The sequence below is a fragment of the Triturus cristatus genome, chromosome 8 (assembly GCF_964204655.1).
Source record: "Triturus cristatus chromosome 8, aTriCri1.1, whole genome shotgun sequence".
In the NCBI taxonomy this organism is placed as follows: Eukaryota; Metazoa; Chordata; class Amphibia; order Caudata; family Salamandridae; genus Triturus; species Triturus cristatus.
In genome coordinates this window covers 1,101,026,490-1,101,043,531 of record NC_140591.1, presented here as the reverse complement: position 1 = coordinate 1,101,043,531, position 17,042 = coordinate 1,101,026,490, and the positions used below count along the sequence as shown (strand labels likewise).

The window sequence follows — 17,042 nt, the reverse complement described above, 5'->3', positions numbered from 1 at the left end:
GAACAACACATGAAAAATAAAATAAACATGATGGTTGAAGTTGTTTGCAACATGCATTGGGGGAGCAGTGCACATTGACAAAGTGTTTAGCCCCATTGGACCACCGATGCACAGCCTTGTGGTAGTAGCCAATTTCACTGTTCTATCACTGTACAATGAAAACATTCCCTCCACTTCAACCCTACCCTATACTTTACCCTCGGGCGACTCTGTAGTCAGGGTCGAGATCTCCATGTGGTGAAGTATAGGAAAAAGTGCCTTATACAATCCCATAGGGAGCACTTCACAGTTGGAGAGGTCTCTGCATGGTAAAGTATTGGGGACCTTTAAAATGTTTATTAAACGTTCAAAAAGGTTGTAAAAATATTTTTATGTTAAATAATAATGCAAATTATTTTATATATTTATTGTAAATAAATAACTAAATAATAAAATACTACACTATTAATTCAATTATTTGAAATACATCTTTTATTAATGCAAAAATATAATCATTTTTGGGGAGTTTAAATTAAAAACATACATGCCCATCTAAAACAAAAATCCTTTTAGCTATGCATAAATCATTATTAAAAATGATGCATAGAATCAATTAAAAGTAATGTAATTATATTTTAATAACATTTCTTGTTATAATAATGTTTGGGTGCACAAGTTATTAAACTATTTTATAATTAAATAAAGTTATTTACTTCTTATAAAAATATTTTTATTAAACCGGCTCAGGATAACACACAGAATCATCATATCCAAATTTTGTACATACTTACTTTTTTAATACTTTTTAACATTGCATTACATTTATCTATATTTTACCTATTTGAAATTAATTTAATTTCATATTTTTTCCTTTTTTTATTGTTCCTAAATCATTTTCTTTTATGGGAGGAAGATGCAGTACCAGTGGTTGGCCATTTGTGGTGCTGAAATTACTACTAGTATCTCACACTCATAATTTTTTCTCCACCCCGTCTTTCAGGGATGTAGATGTGTAAGTCTACACTTTTAAACAACTTTACACTTGAACTGTGTGTATAGGAAAAAATAGTAAAACTCAAAAGTGCAAGAGTAAATTTCATATGAAAATTATTCACAAGTGTAATTTACCTTTTTGGATAGCCCTAATTATACCATCATATATATATTAATCATTCAAGTCATTGAGCCATTCAAGTAGACCAATAGATTCACTATCCCTCAACACTTCTTTTATTACATATTACTTAACTAAAACGTTGTTATTATCGATCCAGTGTTCATATAAAAAAAACACATCTAATAGTCATCATTGATAACTTTATTTCGGTCAAAGACCATAAAAGTGCAGATAAAATACATACAAAGAACGAAAGAATAAAACAAGATAAAAATAGAGTGTTAAAAGACATTAAATTCAGAGGTTATCAAAAGTCAAATTTAAAGGAGAAAAACTTTATCTATCACATATTTACAAAAAGATTTGTCTTCTGCGCCACATACTAAGTAGAAAACGAGATACGGCAAAGACAATAGGAGGATGGGTATCATAGATCAAAACCCGACAGGCCTGTGCAAAATGGCAAAATCCAAGATTCCTGCATATCGGGATTAACCAACATTTCCTAATTCGAGCATATGCGGGGCAAAAAAACAGAACATGAGGAACATCTTCGCTTTTGTAGTTACATGTAGGACAGGCTTCCCCTTCTGATTTGGCCCATTTAGAGGTAAAATGCCTAATGGGTAGGCTACCATGCCTGAGTTGGAGGTACAGCTTCCTCGCTAGAGGCGGTTGTATTACGTCTAAAAGTTCCTCAAATCGGGGTTCCATTTTTACTAAGAGGAACTCAGCAGACAACCTACCCAATGTTGCCGATCTCTGCAGATTTGACAGATTCTGCCGCCTCGTCTGAATTTGAAGATCTAATTTCGTCATCCCCGGACAAGACAGCTCAGGGGTCTCCCAAATCTGTGGAATACCTAGCCTCTTCCTAGAAGCCTTGATATGGAGTAACCATGGGATATTTTCTCTATAAGGGGCCAACTCAGGAACAGACCACAACCTCTTCCAGTATAACATAGGTCTTGCAGCTACGAGCTCATCTATCGGCTCCAGCCCCAGATCAAAGCGTAGGGGAAGGAGTGGTGTACTTAGTGGTAAGCCTACCAGATTCCTCGTAAAATTCTGCTCCGCCCTCAAAAGATTGGAAATATTTTTGCGGCCCCAAAATTCAGCACCATAAATTGAGGTCATTCTTGCTTGGAGTCGATAAATTTCTAGGGCCGGGGCTACCGGTTTAAGATCGGATATCCTATGAACTTTGCTAATACCTCCACTCATTTGCGTTAGTTTAAGGGCAGATTTGGAGATTTGGGGGCCCCATTCAAAATTCTCTGTTATGGTTATGCCAAGATAGACAAATATTTTGACCCGTTCCAAAGGGATCCCGTTAAGGACAGGGTTCGGTTGAGTCCGCCTCGGGGGATTGAAGAAGGGAGGCGGAGGGGCGGCTCTTTCCTCCTCAAAAGCATGTGACAAACCCTCCCTGACACACTGCTTTTTTCCCCCTTTCTGACTTATTCGGCACTTTCTGGAGACTCCCCAGGCCTGCCCGAGGACTCCTCGCTCCGGAAACGCTGTATTTTTGGATAAAGTGAACGGCTTGCAGCAACAGCTGTCCAAGGATCGTCCCAGGGCATCCATTGATTGGCATGGTACCATGGAAGGACAACATGCCCACCACCTGCGCCTAGAAGACCAGAACAAGCCTCGGTGCAAGCAGCAGGGCCAGGAGTACCAGCAGGACACGCAGAGGCACTTGACGACGTATCCCTATCGATGTACTCTGGCTGATTTCCAGATCGAGAAAAAGATTTGACGAGGCCAATTCAGTGAAGTTTACAGAGCAAACTGCCACCTGGACAGAAAACCGGTCGCATTAAAGAAAGTTCAGATATTTGAAATGATGGATGCGAAGGCCAGGCAGGATTGCATTAAAGAAATTGATCTTTTAAAGCAATTGAATCATCCCAATATAATTAAGTATCTGGACTCTTTTATTGAAAACAATGAGTTGAACATTGTTCTGGAGCTGGCAGACGTGGGCGATCTCTCGCAAATGATTAAGTATTTTAAGAAGCAGAAGCGGTTAATACCTGAAAGGACAATCTGGAAATATTTTGTGCAGTTATGCAGCGCAGTCGAACATATGCACTCGCGCCGGGTGATGCACAGAGACATAAAACCCGCAAATGTGTTCATCACCGCCACCGGAGTCGTGAAGCTCGGAGATCTAGGACTGGGCCGATTTTTTAGTTCGAAAACCACTGCAGCACATTCCTTGGTGGGAACACCATATTATATGTCCCCAGAAAGAATACACGAAAATTGCTACAATTTTAAATCCGATATTTGGTCTTTGGGCTGTTTATTATACGAGATGACGGCTCTTCAAAGTCCCTTCTATGGCGATAAGATGAATCTGTTTTCTCTGTGTCAAAAGATCGAGCAATGTGAATACCCGCCCCTCCCGACAGAGCACTATTCTGAAAAGTTACGCGAACTGGTCAGCATGTGCATATATCCTGATCCCGACCAGCGACCAGATATTACTTATGTCCTGCAAATGGCAAAACAGATGCAAATTTGTACCTCTAGCACCTGAAGCCTGGGCAATTGCTGCGAGAAAAGCCATCACAGCTTAGTCTTACTTGAATGCTCATCTTGGAAGAAACTGGTGCCTCATGATATGTGCTGGGGAGTTTTTTCAGATGCCTCGATTTTTGCAATTGAGGACTTGGACAGATGGCCCTACTTCGAGTGAACGTTCTGTGAGATGTTGCATTTAATGGCACAAGTTGAAGACATTGTTACAGTTCTAGATCTCCAAGGATCATTTCTCAAAACTGATATATGTAGTCTAAGATAGATCATATTAGCAAGAGTGTCTCATGCGTTTGAATGAAAACACTCAGGGCCTCATGTAGGTAAATAAATTTTACCGGTTCTTAAATACCGAGCCGTACCGAATCGTTAAATTAGAATCGTTAAGTTATATGTAGGTAAAAATTCGGTAACAGTTACCGATTCGGTAACATTCGGTAATCACGAATCGGAATTCACCGAATCGGTAAATACCGAGGTGGTATTTACCGAATCGGAAAATACCGAGGTGGTATTTAGCGATTCGGAAAATACCGAGGATACTACCACCTTCCCTTAACTAAGTAGCTAATATCATAATTATGCTATAATAGAAGGTCTCTTAGGCTTGAATAGGGGACCCCATACCTCAAAAATCAGCTTAGTGAAATCACATCACAGGAGCATCAGGAGCCTTCTCGCAGGAAGGCTCGTCTTCGGTCTGAATAAGAAACATGATGTCTGTGATATGAAAAGCACCAACTTTCAGGTATTTGCAGCTGCGCGTGTGTCATGGCTAAATAGTGGGTCGATCAACCTAGAGTGGAAAACATGCATTGTGTAAAATTCCAGACTGTGTGTCACAGCATGTACAGACCAAGGTCGCTGCGCAGAGCTTGGGATGGTAACAACAGATTGCACTCGTCTGAAGGAAGTCTCGAGTCAGCAGTTTATTCAAGAAAGAACATGTAAACGCAGTGTCGTGTGCAAAGACAAAAAGATGGCTACATAACATTCAACGTGGTTATGCTAACTGAACAATGTATGTACGTATTCAGGGAGAACTCACTACACGCCCCCTTGAGCGAAGCAATATTTAATAGGCAAGAAAAGAGAGAACGCAGAGTTCAGTTACGTCAGAGCAGAACAAGGCGTAACCAATGCAGCGCCAAAGTCCTAAAGTCCAATTAATTGCAGCATAAATGTCCAAAAAACACAATGCAAGTATAGTAAAAAACTCAAGCCGACCATCAGGAAGAGAAAAAAGAGAAATAAAAGAAATAAATGTTGCGCCAGGGTGCTGTCCAGTAGCACAGGCGCAATGGACGACAATCCAGTTAATCCATGAATGTATAGGCAGCATATGTGGCCACGGCTTCCAACAAAAAATCGTTTGCAGGGCCACTGAAAGTCTCAGCCATCCAATTAAGTAAAGAAAAGGAACATACGTGTTCTCCAACCAACGGAGCCTCTAGCACAATCAGAGGGCACCCGGAATGTTCCTCCAAATAGCTCATAGACAAGAAGTCGTAGGCTGCCGCTGAGATGTCCCAATTACCCAGGATACCATGCGCCGCACCACACGCCATGATCCGGACACCAGAACAGGCAAACTCGTGAGACACTAAGGGCCTCATCAGTCGATCGAAATCCGGCACCGGAGACACCATGTTGGTCAAGCACAAATCCAGAGGCCATTCAAAGGGACAATCCAGGCAGTGAAATACAGGTTGTACGCAGGTGAAGTAGGAATACCTGAAGGATAATCCATAAGCCAGGCTCAAAGTCGCCAATGGCAAAGTACCATAGAAGTCAAGCATCCTATCACGAAGAAGATGCAGACGGGACAGGTGCTCGTGTGGCACAGAAGGAGCAGCCATTCCGGAGTATGAAAAGGAAAAGCAGCACACCTGCCACTAGCGCCAGGAGCAGCGGGACACCTCCAAAGATGCTCGAGAAAAGTGAATGAACAAATGCCGGAATTACACCAAAAAATAGTTTGGAAAGAGGTCACGAGACCCGAGGCCACATGTTTAAAAAAATGAGCCAGGCCGGTCGTGGACGAGGCATTGAAAATAGTTTGGATCAAAGAGCCGAAATGCAGGGGGAGGTCAGTATTCAGAGGCGCCTGTACCTCAGTGCGCGTATTAGCAACGTGAAGGACAAATGTTTCACGAGAGGAAGTCAAAGGCACCTCTTTGTGGGACAATAGCGCTCTATTCTGCTCAACTTGTTGAACTCTGCTTTCAAGGTTGGAATCGAAGGCCAGATGGAAACATCCAGCCGCACATGCGGGGGTGGAAAAAGAACAGTATTGCAGCAGACAACTTTATGCGAGACAGTTATGTACGGGATTCCCACTCACATCCCGCAGCAAGCTTCATTATTCAAAATTAAATAAATACCGTTTGCAAGCAGAGTGAAAGAAGGTGTAATCACAGGCACTGGGATACCTCGTAGGACGCACGCAAAATTCGGGGCTTGTACATTGCATGCGCCGTGTACTTGCATGTGCCTATTGTCTCATGTATGAATCCTAGAAGAGAGAGTGCTAAAGCTATTATCTATAACGGCTAAGGCCTTCTCCATGTTTGCTTGGTCAATAGCTCTCAATCTGGAAGCCGCCTCACTGTGCGACAACTTGCAGACTTCGTTGTAAATAGCATACGCCCACCTTTTGGTTCTGCCACCCACAGGACCATTCACAAAATCATTCAATTCGGTATGCACATTGATGGAGTGGGTGGACTTCCTGATCCTGTAGATGTGCTCTGTGTCAGCTGGTGGACAGAGTGGGATGTGTGTACCATCAATGCAGCCAATGAAATGGGGGAACTGTGCCATGTGAGAAATGTCTGATTTTGTTTTCTGCAGTGCAGCCTGTGTGTTGTGGAAGCTGATGTAGTGGTGCATTCTCTGCATCATGGCATCCAGAAAATTCCTGAAGGAACGGGACAGGCAACTCTGGGATACACCACCCACCGCAGCTGTCACCACCTGATAACTGCCGGATGCCAACAGATGTGGGCTGCAGAGCACCTGCACATGTGGGGGTATGGCGTGCGCCCTTCTTATTGGCTGGTCCAGGAGTGGGTGCAGGTCCCTGATTAAGTCCATGATGGTTTCGGGGTGTAGCCTGTACCTCTCATGTATCTCTGCATCAGTCAGCTGGAATAGTGTGATGCGCTGTCTGTGGATGCGTTCCTCCCGTCGCCAAACCCTCAGTCCTGCTGCCTGTAGACGTAGGCGCCTTGCAATTACGTACATAGCGGCCATGTTGTCCACGCTGTTGCATTTTGGGATTGCTTATCTGCACTGTTGATGGTTACCACCTGCTTTCAATCCGTGTTAATTACCGACTCTTATTTACCGATTTTCTTGGATTTCTTCATTACCGAGTGCTCCTACATGTCATTTTAATTTTTACCACTTCATATTTACCACTTCATATTTACCGATTCGTTAATTATGTATTCGGTAAATCTGAATCGGTATTTTGGAATTCGGTAAATATGAATCGGTATTTACCGCCTCATATTTACCGAAAAGTGGTTTTTGGACTCCTACATCTCACTTGTCTGAATACCGGTCGGTAACGGCATATTTACCGAAAATCGGCCGTTACCGACCGGTATTTGGCTACCTACATGAGGCCCTCAGTATGGTAATGGGTAATGTGAAATTTTAAATAATTCCTCCAGTGAAATGTATCGCTGTTTGTTTATACTAATGCAAGTTTTATTTCCAGTTGATTTTGCATAAATTGTTTATTTGCCACTAAGCCTTATTTCAGCAAACGGTTTAGTATTTTTTGTAAAGCCTACGTATCATTCAGTACTTTCCCAAATATGTTGGCATACTCATGCTATCTTTTTTTTGTATTCCCACATTTGAAAACCCAACCCTAGTAAGGGTACAATGATTAGACATTTTTCTGTAGTTGGAATCTTAAGAAGGAATGTTGTGCTGTTTTTCTCTGTTAGCTGACATCTAATAGTAAAAGTAATTCCAAATTAAGACATACAATAAGAAAACCTACTCAAACATAGTACTGATTCACACACTATATAAAACAAGCTCGGTAGGGGGAGGCTCCATTCTGTGGTGCAGTGTCTAATTTAGTTGTCTATCCCACTTAATGTGTTTCAATCTCCAAACTCTTTTCAGAATTAGGCAGTTCTTTAAAAATACATAGTTGACTATAAACACATAGGGGCATATTTACAAAGGGATAACACCACCGGAACATCATTTTTTGTGACGTTCTGGTGGTGCATTGCCCTGCTTCATATTTACAATTGGCATTAAGCCACTATTTGTGGTTTTACAACGTTTTGTAAATATGGTATTCTTTCATGCAGGTATCTACAAACTGTGCTTTGGAATGTCCTTAATGCTAGAATGGGACTTATGGTAGCAGAGATCTCTGCACTTGTGGCTGAGATCTCTGCCTATGTAAATGAAGTGACAAATGCAAAAACAACAGTTGATGGACAGAATGCAGAACAATGTCATACATTCACCCCAGTACAGAGATCTGGGCCTAAATCCATTGTTTTTTTTGCTCACCATGCCATTCCAGTTTGAACCCAGCCATATGCAAATCAGTCTTGACCTGGCTGTTCGATCAGTAGCGCCCCCCCCCCCCCCCGGGTATGTAGTGCGCTCTACAAATGATTGATTGATTGATTGATTGACCCTGTGCCTCATGGGAACAGTCCAGACCAAACTGCCAAGCCAGGTCCTCCCTGGACAGGAAACAAGCATCCTAGGACCGGTTTCGGGGTTTCACCCCTCTTCAGCCAGGATAGCTTGATTCCAGTGCCATGGAGAGCACGGGACCCACGTCTGGGCATACCCACTCGGGGTGACAAATGCAAAAACAACAGTTGATGGACAAAATGCAGAACAATGTCATACATTCACCCCAGTACAGAGATCTGGGCCTAAATCCATCGTTTTTTTGCTCACCATGCCATTCCAGTTAGAACCCAGCCATATGCAAATCAGTCTTGACCCTGTGCCTCATGGGAACAGTCCAGCCCGAACTGCCAAGCCAGGTCCTCCATGGACTGGAAACAAGCATTCTAGGACCGGTTTCGGGGTTTTACCCCTCTTCAGCCAGGATAGCTTGTAAATGGAGTGACACCTGTCAGGAATCCCTTTGTGAGTTCCTGGCAGACTCAGGAGAGTCCCCTGCAGGTAAGAACGGTGGGGCGGTGTAGGGAGGTGGAGATGATCAACAGACAACAAGGCAAAATTACATTTAAAAAAAAAGAAAACCACTTACTTTGTGTTCACCGTATCGCCGAGACGGCGATGCGACGAGCGCAAGGTAAGTGCTTTTCTTTTTTTGTTATTTTTATTTTCCCTCGTCGTCGTCTGTCGACTCCCTCCCCACCCCACCTGTCTTACCTGCACGGGCCGCTCCTGGGCAGACGTAACCAGGTAACTTTGTCGTAAACTTGCTTTTACAGACCCATTTACTTTTGTGAAGTATATAGACTATAACTTTCAATAAATGCTACTCAGTGAATTACCTTAATCTAATGTACTAAAGAGAAATGTTTCCAAATTTGAATAGGATTCCCCTTTTGAATTTAGAAAAATCTTTATCTTAATTTTGCCTGGTGATTTTTGCACTTACATGGCAATTATCCTGATTGGTCGGCTTGTGCTCTAGTTCAGAGAACCAAGCCAGACCCTTGCCTAGCTACTGGCTCGACTCTTGCTAATAATTTGCTGGCTTGCTCAACTTTACGAGTTACACTGTTTATTTAATTGCAGTTTAGGACCGCCCTGCGACCTCCAAAATCCCGAGCAGGAAGCAGCCTTTCCAAAGACAGAATTGGCCAACGGGCAGTGGAGTCACCACTGATAACTGAGGACAAGAGATGCCCCTCTGCAGGGACTGAAGCAGACAGCGCCAGCCTGCACATCCCTTGCACCGGCCAGAGAAGCACAAGCAAGACTGACATGTCCAGTCCGGATGTGGGCAGCGTGGACACCAAGGAACATGTTGCATTTTTCCATGCTGACTATAGGGGCAGCCCTATCTTAGAATTGCCCTTCCTGGACTCGAGCACACAGTTACCTCCTCTCACCCCAGAATTAACACATTTGGAACAGGAAGAGTGGAAACAGGTACAGTAGGTAAAATAAAATGTAATCGAGTCCCATTTTATTCATATGCATATATTGCCAGAATTGATATGCTCACATATGCGTGAAAACTGGTGCTGTGGTGTGATCTACCCCTGCTGCCTGACAGAAAACATTACTGGCATCAGCTTGCATACTCCAGGACCTTCTGGGTAGTTTGCTAGTATTGTCAGTGATGTATATGGGGAACTGGTGCCCATTTTTCTAACTCATCCTCATTAAATACTGCCCTTATTGGCTATCTTGTCAGTTAAGTCATGAGTGAGATGAGCACAGACAACCTGATTTGGAAATGGGTTGTAACAGAAAAATTCACTAATAAATAGCCAGATTCAACCAATCTCCTGTGAACAGTGATGTGTTTTAGAGAACTCCGAACAGTATAAGCAATGCTTTTGTAAGTTAGCCGGTAAGCAGAGGTAAATCAGCACAAAAAGGTGGATTGGAAAATATGATGGTAAATCTGCCTTGTCTTGAGTGGATAATTCTACAGAGTATCAGAGACTTTGTCTCAGAAAACCTGCTGCTATAAAAATAAAATATTTATACACGAACAAGGGAACCCAAATAATGGTTGGGGACCTTGGGTACGAACTGTTTCAAGGTACAATGGTCCCTAACAAAAAAGCTTTTTAGACAAAACATATGGAAATAGCTATACAATCATATCTACTTTCTCTGTCCTAATGTACATGATTATTTAATGTGGCCACCAATGAATACATTAGCGCACCCTATGGATGATGGTGCTGCCAGTGTTCCTGGGGCCGTGTTGGTGGGTGCACCGGTCCCTACTGTGGAGTCGCCGGAGGTAATTGTTGAGACCCCAGAACAGTTTGTTGAACTATCACCGGATGTTTCGATTAATACCCACGGGCGGTCTACTAAGGCGAAGAGAGAAGTTAGGGCATGCAGGAAAGTGCAGCTCAAGTATGGGGGGCCTAATATCAAGAAAAAAACTGTTCCTCCATCTAAGAACATTGTCCGTAATATGGGGACTCTAACGGAGGACTGTGCTGCCAACTTGAACTCTGAACAACTTGATATTTTGGTCAGTATTATTGAGGCCAAGTTTGTAACATTTGTAAAACCTCTGGTGGACAAATTAGACTTAATGACAGCTGAAGTCTCTAGGTTGGGTAATCTTTTATCTGCCCATTCCAGTAATACTGTATGTCCTGTATGTCCTAGGCCAAATGAAAGAGTTGTATCAGCTAGTAATGCTGGGTTAGGGTACCAAGAAGGCATAGTGGGCAAGGTAGTTACGCCTATCCCCTCGGCAGATCAGCATAAAAAGGTAGCGGCAGCCCCGTTGCCGGTGATTCAGAGGAAAAAGGTAACAGCAGTCCATGTATCAGCTGACAATAGTGGGAAGGCCACAACGACACAAGCCAGTAAAAAGGAGTTGCCAGTTTTTAAGGGTAGTTATATAAATCTCCCCCCTGACTGTGCACCCTATGTGGTGTTTCTTACTAATGTTCCACCTTTAGTCCCCAGTCTGTCTACGCCATATCATGAAAATGACGATTCTCTAAAAAATAAAACTATTTCTTGGTTACACAGACAATGTGGGTTTCCTCTGAATTACTCTGATCAAATACTAAGTACCAGAAGAGTAAATTGGATTGGCAACTCAAGGAAAACCTATAGGGGCGATTGTGTTATTGTGAATTTTAGACATCCACAACACGTTGCTACCGTTTTACTTAGAGCTGCCTCTTTAACCCCTGATGAAGACAAGTGCATGTACACCCACTGGGATACTTTTATAGCCACTTGAATAAAGCACCTCAAGCTATCAATAGAGGTAGACCCCTTTTCCCCATTCCTTTTCCAACCTTTGAGGTTCCAACATATAATAGATTTCAAGCTTTTAGCTCCTTGGACCTGAATGATTGACAGCCAAAGGCTGGTGGGTTTAATGCGAACGTACATGGGGTCATGTTTAACATGATACCACGACGGGGTAACATTGATACCATGCCTGCTACAAATAGGGCCACGAATGATCTAACCAGCATCTGGCCGAAGTATGTGCCCGATGTTGAGAGGGATGCAGCCAATTCGACTGACACCTGGGCCGGGTTTACCGACGCAGGTCCAGTCGAAGACAGGCTGGATCGGATTGTAGATATGGTATACGATAACCAGACCTGTATCTCTGATAGTTGTATTAAGAAGGGGACAACCATGGTGAGTTGGAATATAGCAGGATGGGCTTCAAAGGAAAACAATCAGGGCTGGGTGGACCTGGTTGGGTCGTACGATATCCTCTGTTTGCAGGAAACGTGGTGTACCAGTAAACCTAGTGTTGATGGCTTTGCCTGTTACAGCTTGGAAGCCATAGAATCGAGACATGGTAGAGCAAAGGGCGGTTTGCTTTTTCTGTTGTCCGTGGATTTATCACTCACAGTTGTTAAACATATAACTGTAGGAACACACTCACAAATTCTGTGGGTTAGAGAAAAGGACAGGCACGAGGTGGTGTTAATACATTTTTACAATAACATTTTTAATAATACCCGACATCTAGTTATTGAGGAACTAGAAAGGGCACTCATGAAGCTTGTTACCGAAGCAAAATGTTCTTTTAACTTTATCTGGTTAGGTGATTTTAATCTTACCATTTGTCCTTTGCCATTTTCTAGGGCTTGTGGAGTGTTAGACAATAGTGATAATTATATATCACATTTTCCCCATAATGCTTATGGTGACGCAATTAACAATCTCATGGCAACTTATGATTTAGAGCTACTGCAACCTGGGAAGGATGCAGATGGCCAACCTATTCCCACTTATACGGGAAGGAACTTTAATTCCCTCATTGATCATGTTATGGTGTCATCATTTATTGTGCCCAATTTTCAGACATCAGCAATACAGGACCCTACACTTAGTGATCATAATCGTATCATAATGGTAACTGAGATATGGAAGTGTAGCAGACAACAGGTGACCAAAAGCCTGTGTAACATTGAGCCGCATAGGCAAAATGGAACCCGGTTAAGATGGAAGGGGGAAAAATCGGCAGTTGTCATGGGCATGATCGTATCTAAATCCTTGGTTGAAATTGAAGGCATTCTGAATATGGATAGTACATCTACTGTCATCATGAATAACTTTATCAAAATCAATAAAACTATTGAGGGTGTCTTCACCACTAGTAGGATGGCCAAGTCCCATCAGGGAAAGGGTTGTTTCGATCATACATGTACCTCTATCTCAATCCGACTGAAACAGGCCCTAGGAGCTAGGCCTAGGGATAAAACCCTGGTTGCCTACCTAAGATCTGAATATAAATTGGCATTGTTTAGAAGGAAGAAGGATTTACAACAAGAAGCGTGGGATAACCTATCGCAGGCGGCTGAAACTTCAGATAAATGCTTGTTCTGGTCCACGGTTAATTCTCCTTTTCTCAGGGATGATAAAGTACCACACCTTGAAACTAATGTTGGTAGCGAGGCCTGGATTTCTCATTTTACGGCCATATTTCAAGGAACAGGCCCTATTGATGTTGAACCAAGAATTTGGCCCATAGTCCCTCTAGACATTACTCTGTCAGAAGTTGAGAATAGTATTAAGTCTAGTAAGGGGGGGAAGGTGCAGGGCCCAGATGGAGTACCCATTGATGTTTATAAGACAGTACCACTGATGTGGGGACCCATACTCACCCTGGCACTGAATGCTGCCGTAACAACCCTGATTCCACCTACATGGGGAGATTCGATCATTGTCCCTATTTATAAGAAAGGGGACAAGGCGGTAGCTAGTAATTATCGTCCGATCAGTCTGCTTGACTCCTCAGTAAAAATTATGAGCAGAGTATTGTTATTTAGGCTGGAAGAGTGGGCGGAAGCAAATGAGATCCTGGCAAGCTCGCAATATGGGTTTAGAAAGCGACGTGGAACACTAGATCAATGCCTGAACTTAGACTTAATTATCGGAAAGTATACCAGGGCCAAGCCAGGCACATTATATCTTTGCTTTGCCGATCTAAGCAGCGCATTTGACCTAGTGGACCATTCCATCTTATGGCCAGTCCTGTTGGAACTTGGCGCATCAGAGGCTATCATTTTTTTCCTAGTAAGATTATATGATAGAATGCAAACATGTGTGCATTTCTGGGCAGGAGGGGAGTGTACCCCAAATTTTGACGTAAAACGTGGAATAAGACAGGGCTGTGTCCTAGCCCCCTTTCTGTTTACTCTATTTATTAATGCGGTCGATTCGGTCCTGAAAACAGTTAAAGCAGATGCTCCCCAGATTGGTGGAACAGGCGTCCCAGTTCTGCTTTATGCGGACGATGCTGTGCTCCTGTCCCGGACCCCGAAAGGTCTGCAGCGACTAATGGACCAGTTTTCAGACTTTATCAGTAAACGGAGGCTAGTCATTAATAAGAGTAAAACTCACACTATGGTTTGTGGTACTAGAGGTAAACAAAATCATGCCTTTTTTATCGATGGGGTGAAAGTTCAGGATGTGGATAAATTCTGTTATTTGGGTGTTATCTTTTCTCATGATGGTAGTTGGTCCCATGATTTAATGAATGTTAGGTCCAAAATGAAGAAAAGTGCCTATGGTATTTTTAAATTTGCCACTAAGATCGGCGACAGAAGAATCAGTGACATGATCCAAATATATAATGCCAGAAGTGTTTCCATCGCATTATATGGGGCTGGTTTGTGGGGCCATACTAATGTTGACTCCTTGCAAAGGGAAGAAAACTTTTTTGTCAAAAAATTGCTTTGTGTCCCCACCTCAGCCTCCACTGATTTAATCCATAGAGAAGTTGGGGTCACCCACTTAAGTGACCTGATTTTGTTAAGGCCACTAATGGTATGGCGTGCAATCTGGACTAAGGAGGAGAGAGTTTTTAACCAGTCTGTCATTGAGGACTGCCTTAAACTGGACTATTTTTCGAATATACCAGGCTCAACTATATTGTGGATAGCTTTGATACTATATTCGGACTCGATATAGCGGCAGATCCTGGTTCTGCTGGCAACCTTTCAAAGTTAGATATGAAAAATATTTTCATGACGTATCGAGCCCAAAAACGTGCAGTTTTAAGTGGACGCCTCACTTCAGTTATTCTGTACAATAAATATATGCATAGTGATGGCTTCCAACTGTATTTGAGCCGGGTAACTAAACCAGCTCATAGGTTTGTTCTGACTAGACTCAGACTTGGGATGGCCCACGGGTTGGTGGCTTTTCCACAACTAAAGAAACAGCCAGTTGGACCGTGCCCATGTGATGGTTACTCAAAACAGAGCACCCTGCACTTTATGCTAATTTGCACTCTTTTCTTGAACATGAGGATTGTTTATCTAAAACCAATTTTTAAAAAGTATGCTATTTCTAATGTGGAGGATGCTATGAAATTGATTTATGAACTGAATTCTCCGGACAAATGTTTCTTTATTGCTACGTTTTTATGTAAGTCTATTCAGCTCAGGAAAAGCATGATTTTTTAATCTTTTATGTGTTTTGCTTATGTGCTTTTATGGTCATTGTTTCTTTGAATGCACCGAATAAAGCTTCATGAAATGAATGAATACATTAGCGCACCCTAGCACATATTATTAAGATTCATACAGTTATGTCAGGGTGTGAGAAGTTGACGACATTTCGATCCCTTTATGTAAATGTTGAGATCATCTTCTGGACAAGAGAGTAGATGACTGAGCCGGGTGCCTATCGAATAAAAAGAAAAAAGAGGAGAAGAGGAAGAAAGGAAAAAGGGTGTTTAAGGATTGTTGGAATATATACTGTACAGTCCATGTACAAAGGTCATGAGTAGTAAGTAATGCATGCTACCCTGCTTGTTGGAGTGGCAATTATTATGTTTCCGGCGTGAGATGGGGAGCATGCTTAAATATCCACTGAGGACCAGAAGAGGTGGAGGTGATAATGGTGAATATGGAAAGTGGGAGTGTCTAGGTAGATGATGGGCATAAGATGAATTATAAGGATGAAATACTACCTTGAACTGATTTAGATGAGGAGCGCGAGGCAAGGAAGCCCGGTCCTAGAATTAAAACCCGTCAGGGGTAGAAGACATTGCCTGGGGGCCCCAAGCAGACACTGAATCCTCGAATTGTGTGGATGTGCAATGGAAAATTAAGGTGGGTGAGTTGGGGGGGTAGGGGGGGGAATTCCTTTCCTTGATACAATACGCAACTAAATTAATTTTGCATACCAACGGGGATGGCACTCAATTGTCTGCTTCGTGCTGCAATTTCCGGGTAAGGGAAGAATAGGGAACGATGAGGGCAGCCATTACGGGTGCTGCTGTGGAGGAGCAAACTTAAATTAGCTTGAAATTAATCACAATAAGATAGGAGATTGGAGAGACATTGGAGTCCAGGTCCCCTCTGTGTGAGGCAATCTTACCTAGAAAAATGAAGTATTCAGTTCTAGACCGAAAATCGTGGATAATGTAACACACAGGAAGCAGTTGATGGAGCGAGACTTGGAGCAATAAGGTGGAACGTGACCATAGTGCGAGGATTGGGCCCGATGATGTGTTGTCTAGGTGCGATGTGCATGTGGGTGAATGGGAGCAGCCATGATGAAAGGAGTTTGGATAGAATAAGTAGGGGAGAGTGAAAACATCAAGTTCAATAAATCTGCATTTTTATAATAATTACAAACACTTATCTGTCTTAGAATCGTATTGGTTACATATTTTAGGAGAGAGGAGACAGTGTTTTTAAAAACAATGCATGATACATGAAGACATTCCAATATAATTATAATGATATAAAATGTACCAAATTGTTAATAACAGTAAAATTCTCGTATGATTCTTGAGAAGGATTCCTTACGGGAAATTTGATTGATCGATATATGGTGTTGGCGAAATAATGTATAACAAAAATGCACACAGAAGGTCATAGTATAAAAACATGATTTTACATTGGATCCGCTCTCTAGTGTAATTTTGTATATGCCTGAAGGGGCTGTAATGACAATGTCAAATTACATAGTATGTGAGATATGATATATAGCATCATCAATGTTGCCACAGTGAAATATTAGTATCCCCATAAGGATATGTTTGTAAATTAGAAGGTAAGAGGCATGGTGTCAGGCTAGGATTACGTAGTGACATTAGTGAATTTCCCATTCTGGGCTCTGGATACGGTATGAAAGAGTACAGTAAGTGAAGCATAATGTGTACAATGAAATTATACAAGAGTCAATTGGACAAGAGGCAGATTGAGAGAGTAAAAGCCATTGACATAGACTCCTT

At 42.3% G+C, this 17,042-nt stretch overlaps 1 protein-coding gene and 1 pseudogene across 1 annotated transcript in view; both read left to right on the top strand.

The window, feature by feature from the left end:
- PPEF1 (protein phosphatase with EF-hand domain 1) overlaps nt 1-17,042 on the top strand; it is a 340,599-nt gene that overhangs the window by 224,924 nt on the left and 98,633 nt on the right. Inside the window, 1 exon segment of the mRNA XM_085622647.1 lies at nt 9,410-9,766. Within this exon segment, the coding sequence (XP_085478773.1) occupies nt 9,410-9,766 (357 nt within the window).
- On the top strand, nt 2,479-3,766 carry LOC146805439 (serine/threonine-protein kinase Nek6 pseudogene; annotated as a pseudogene).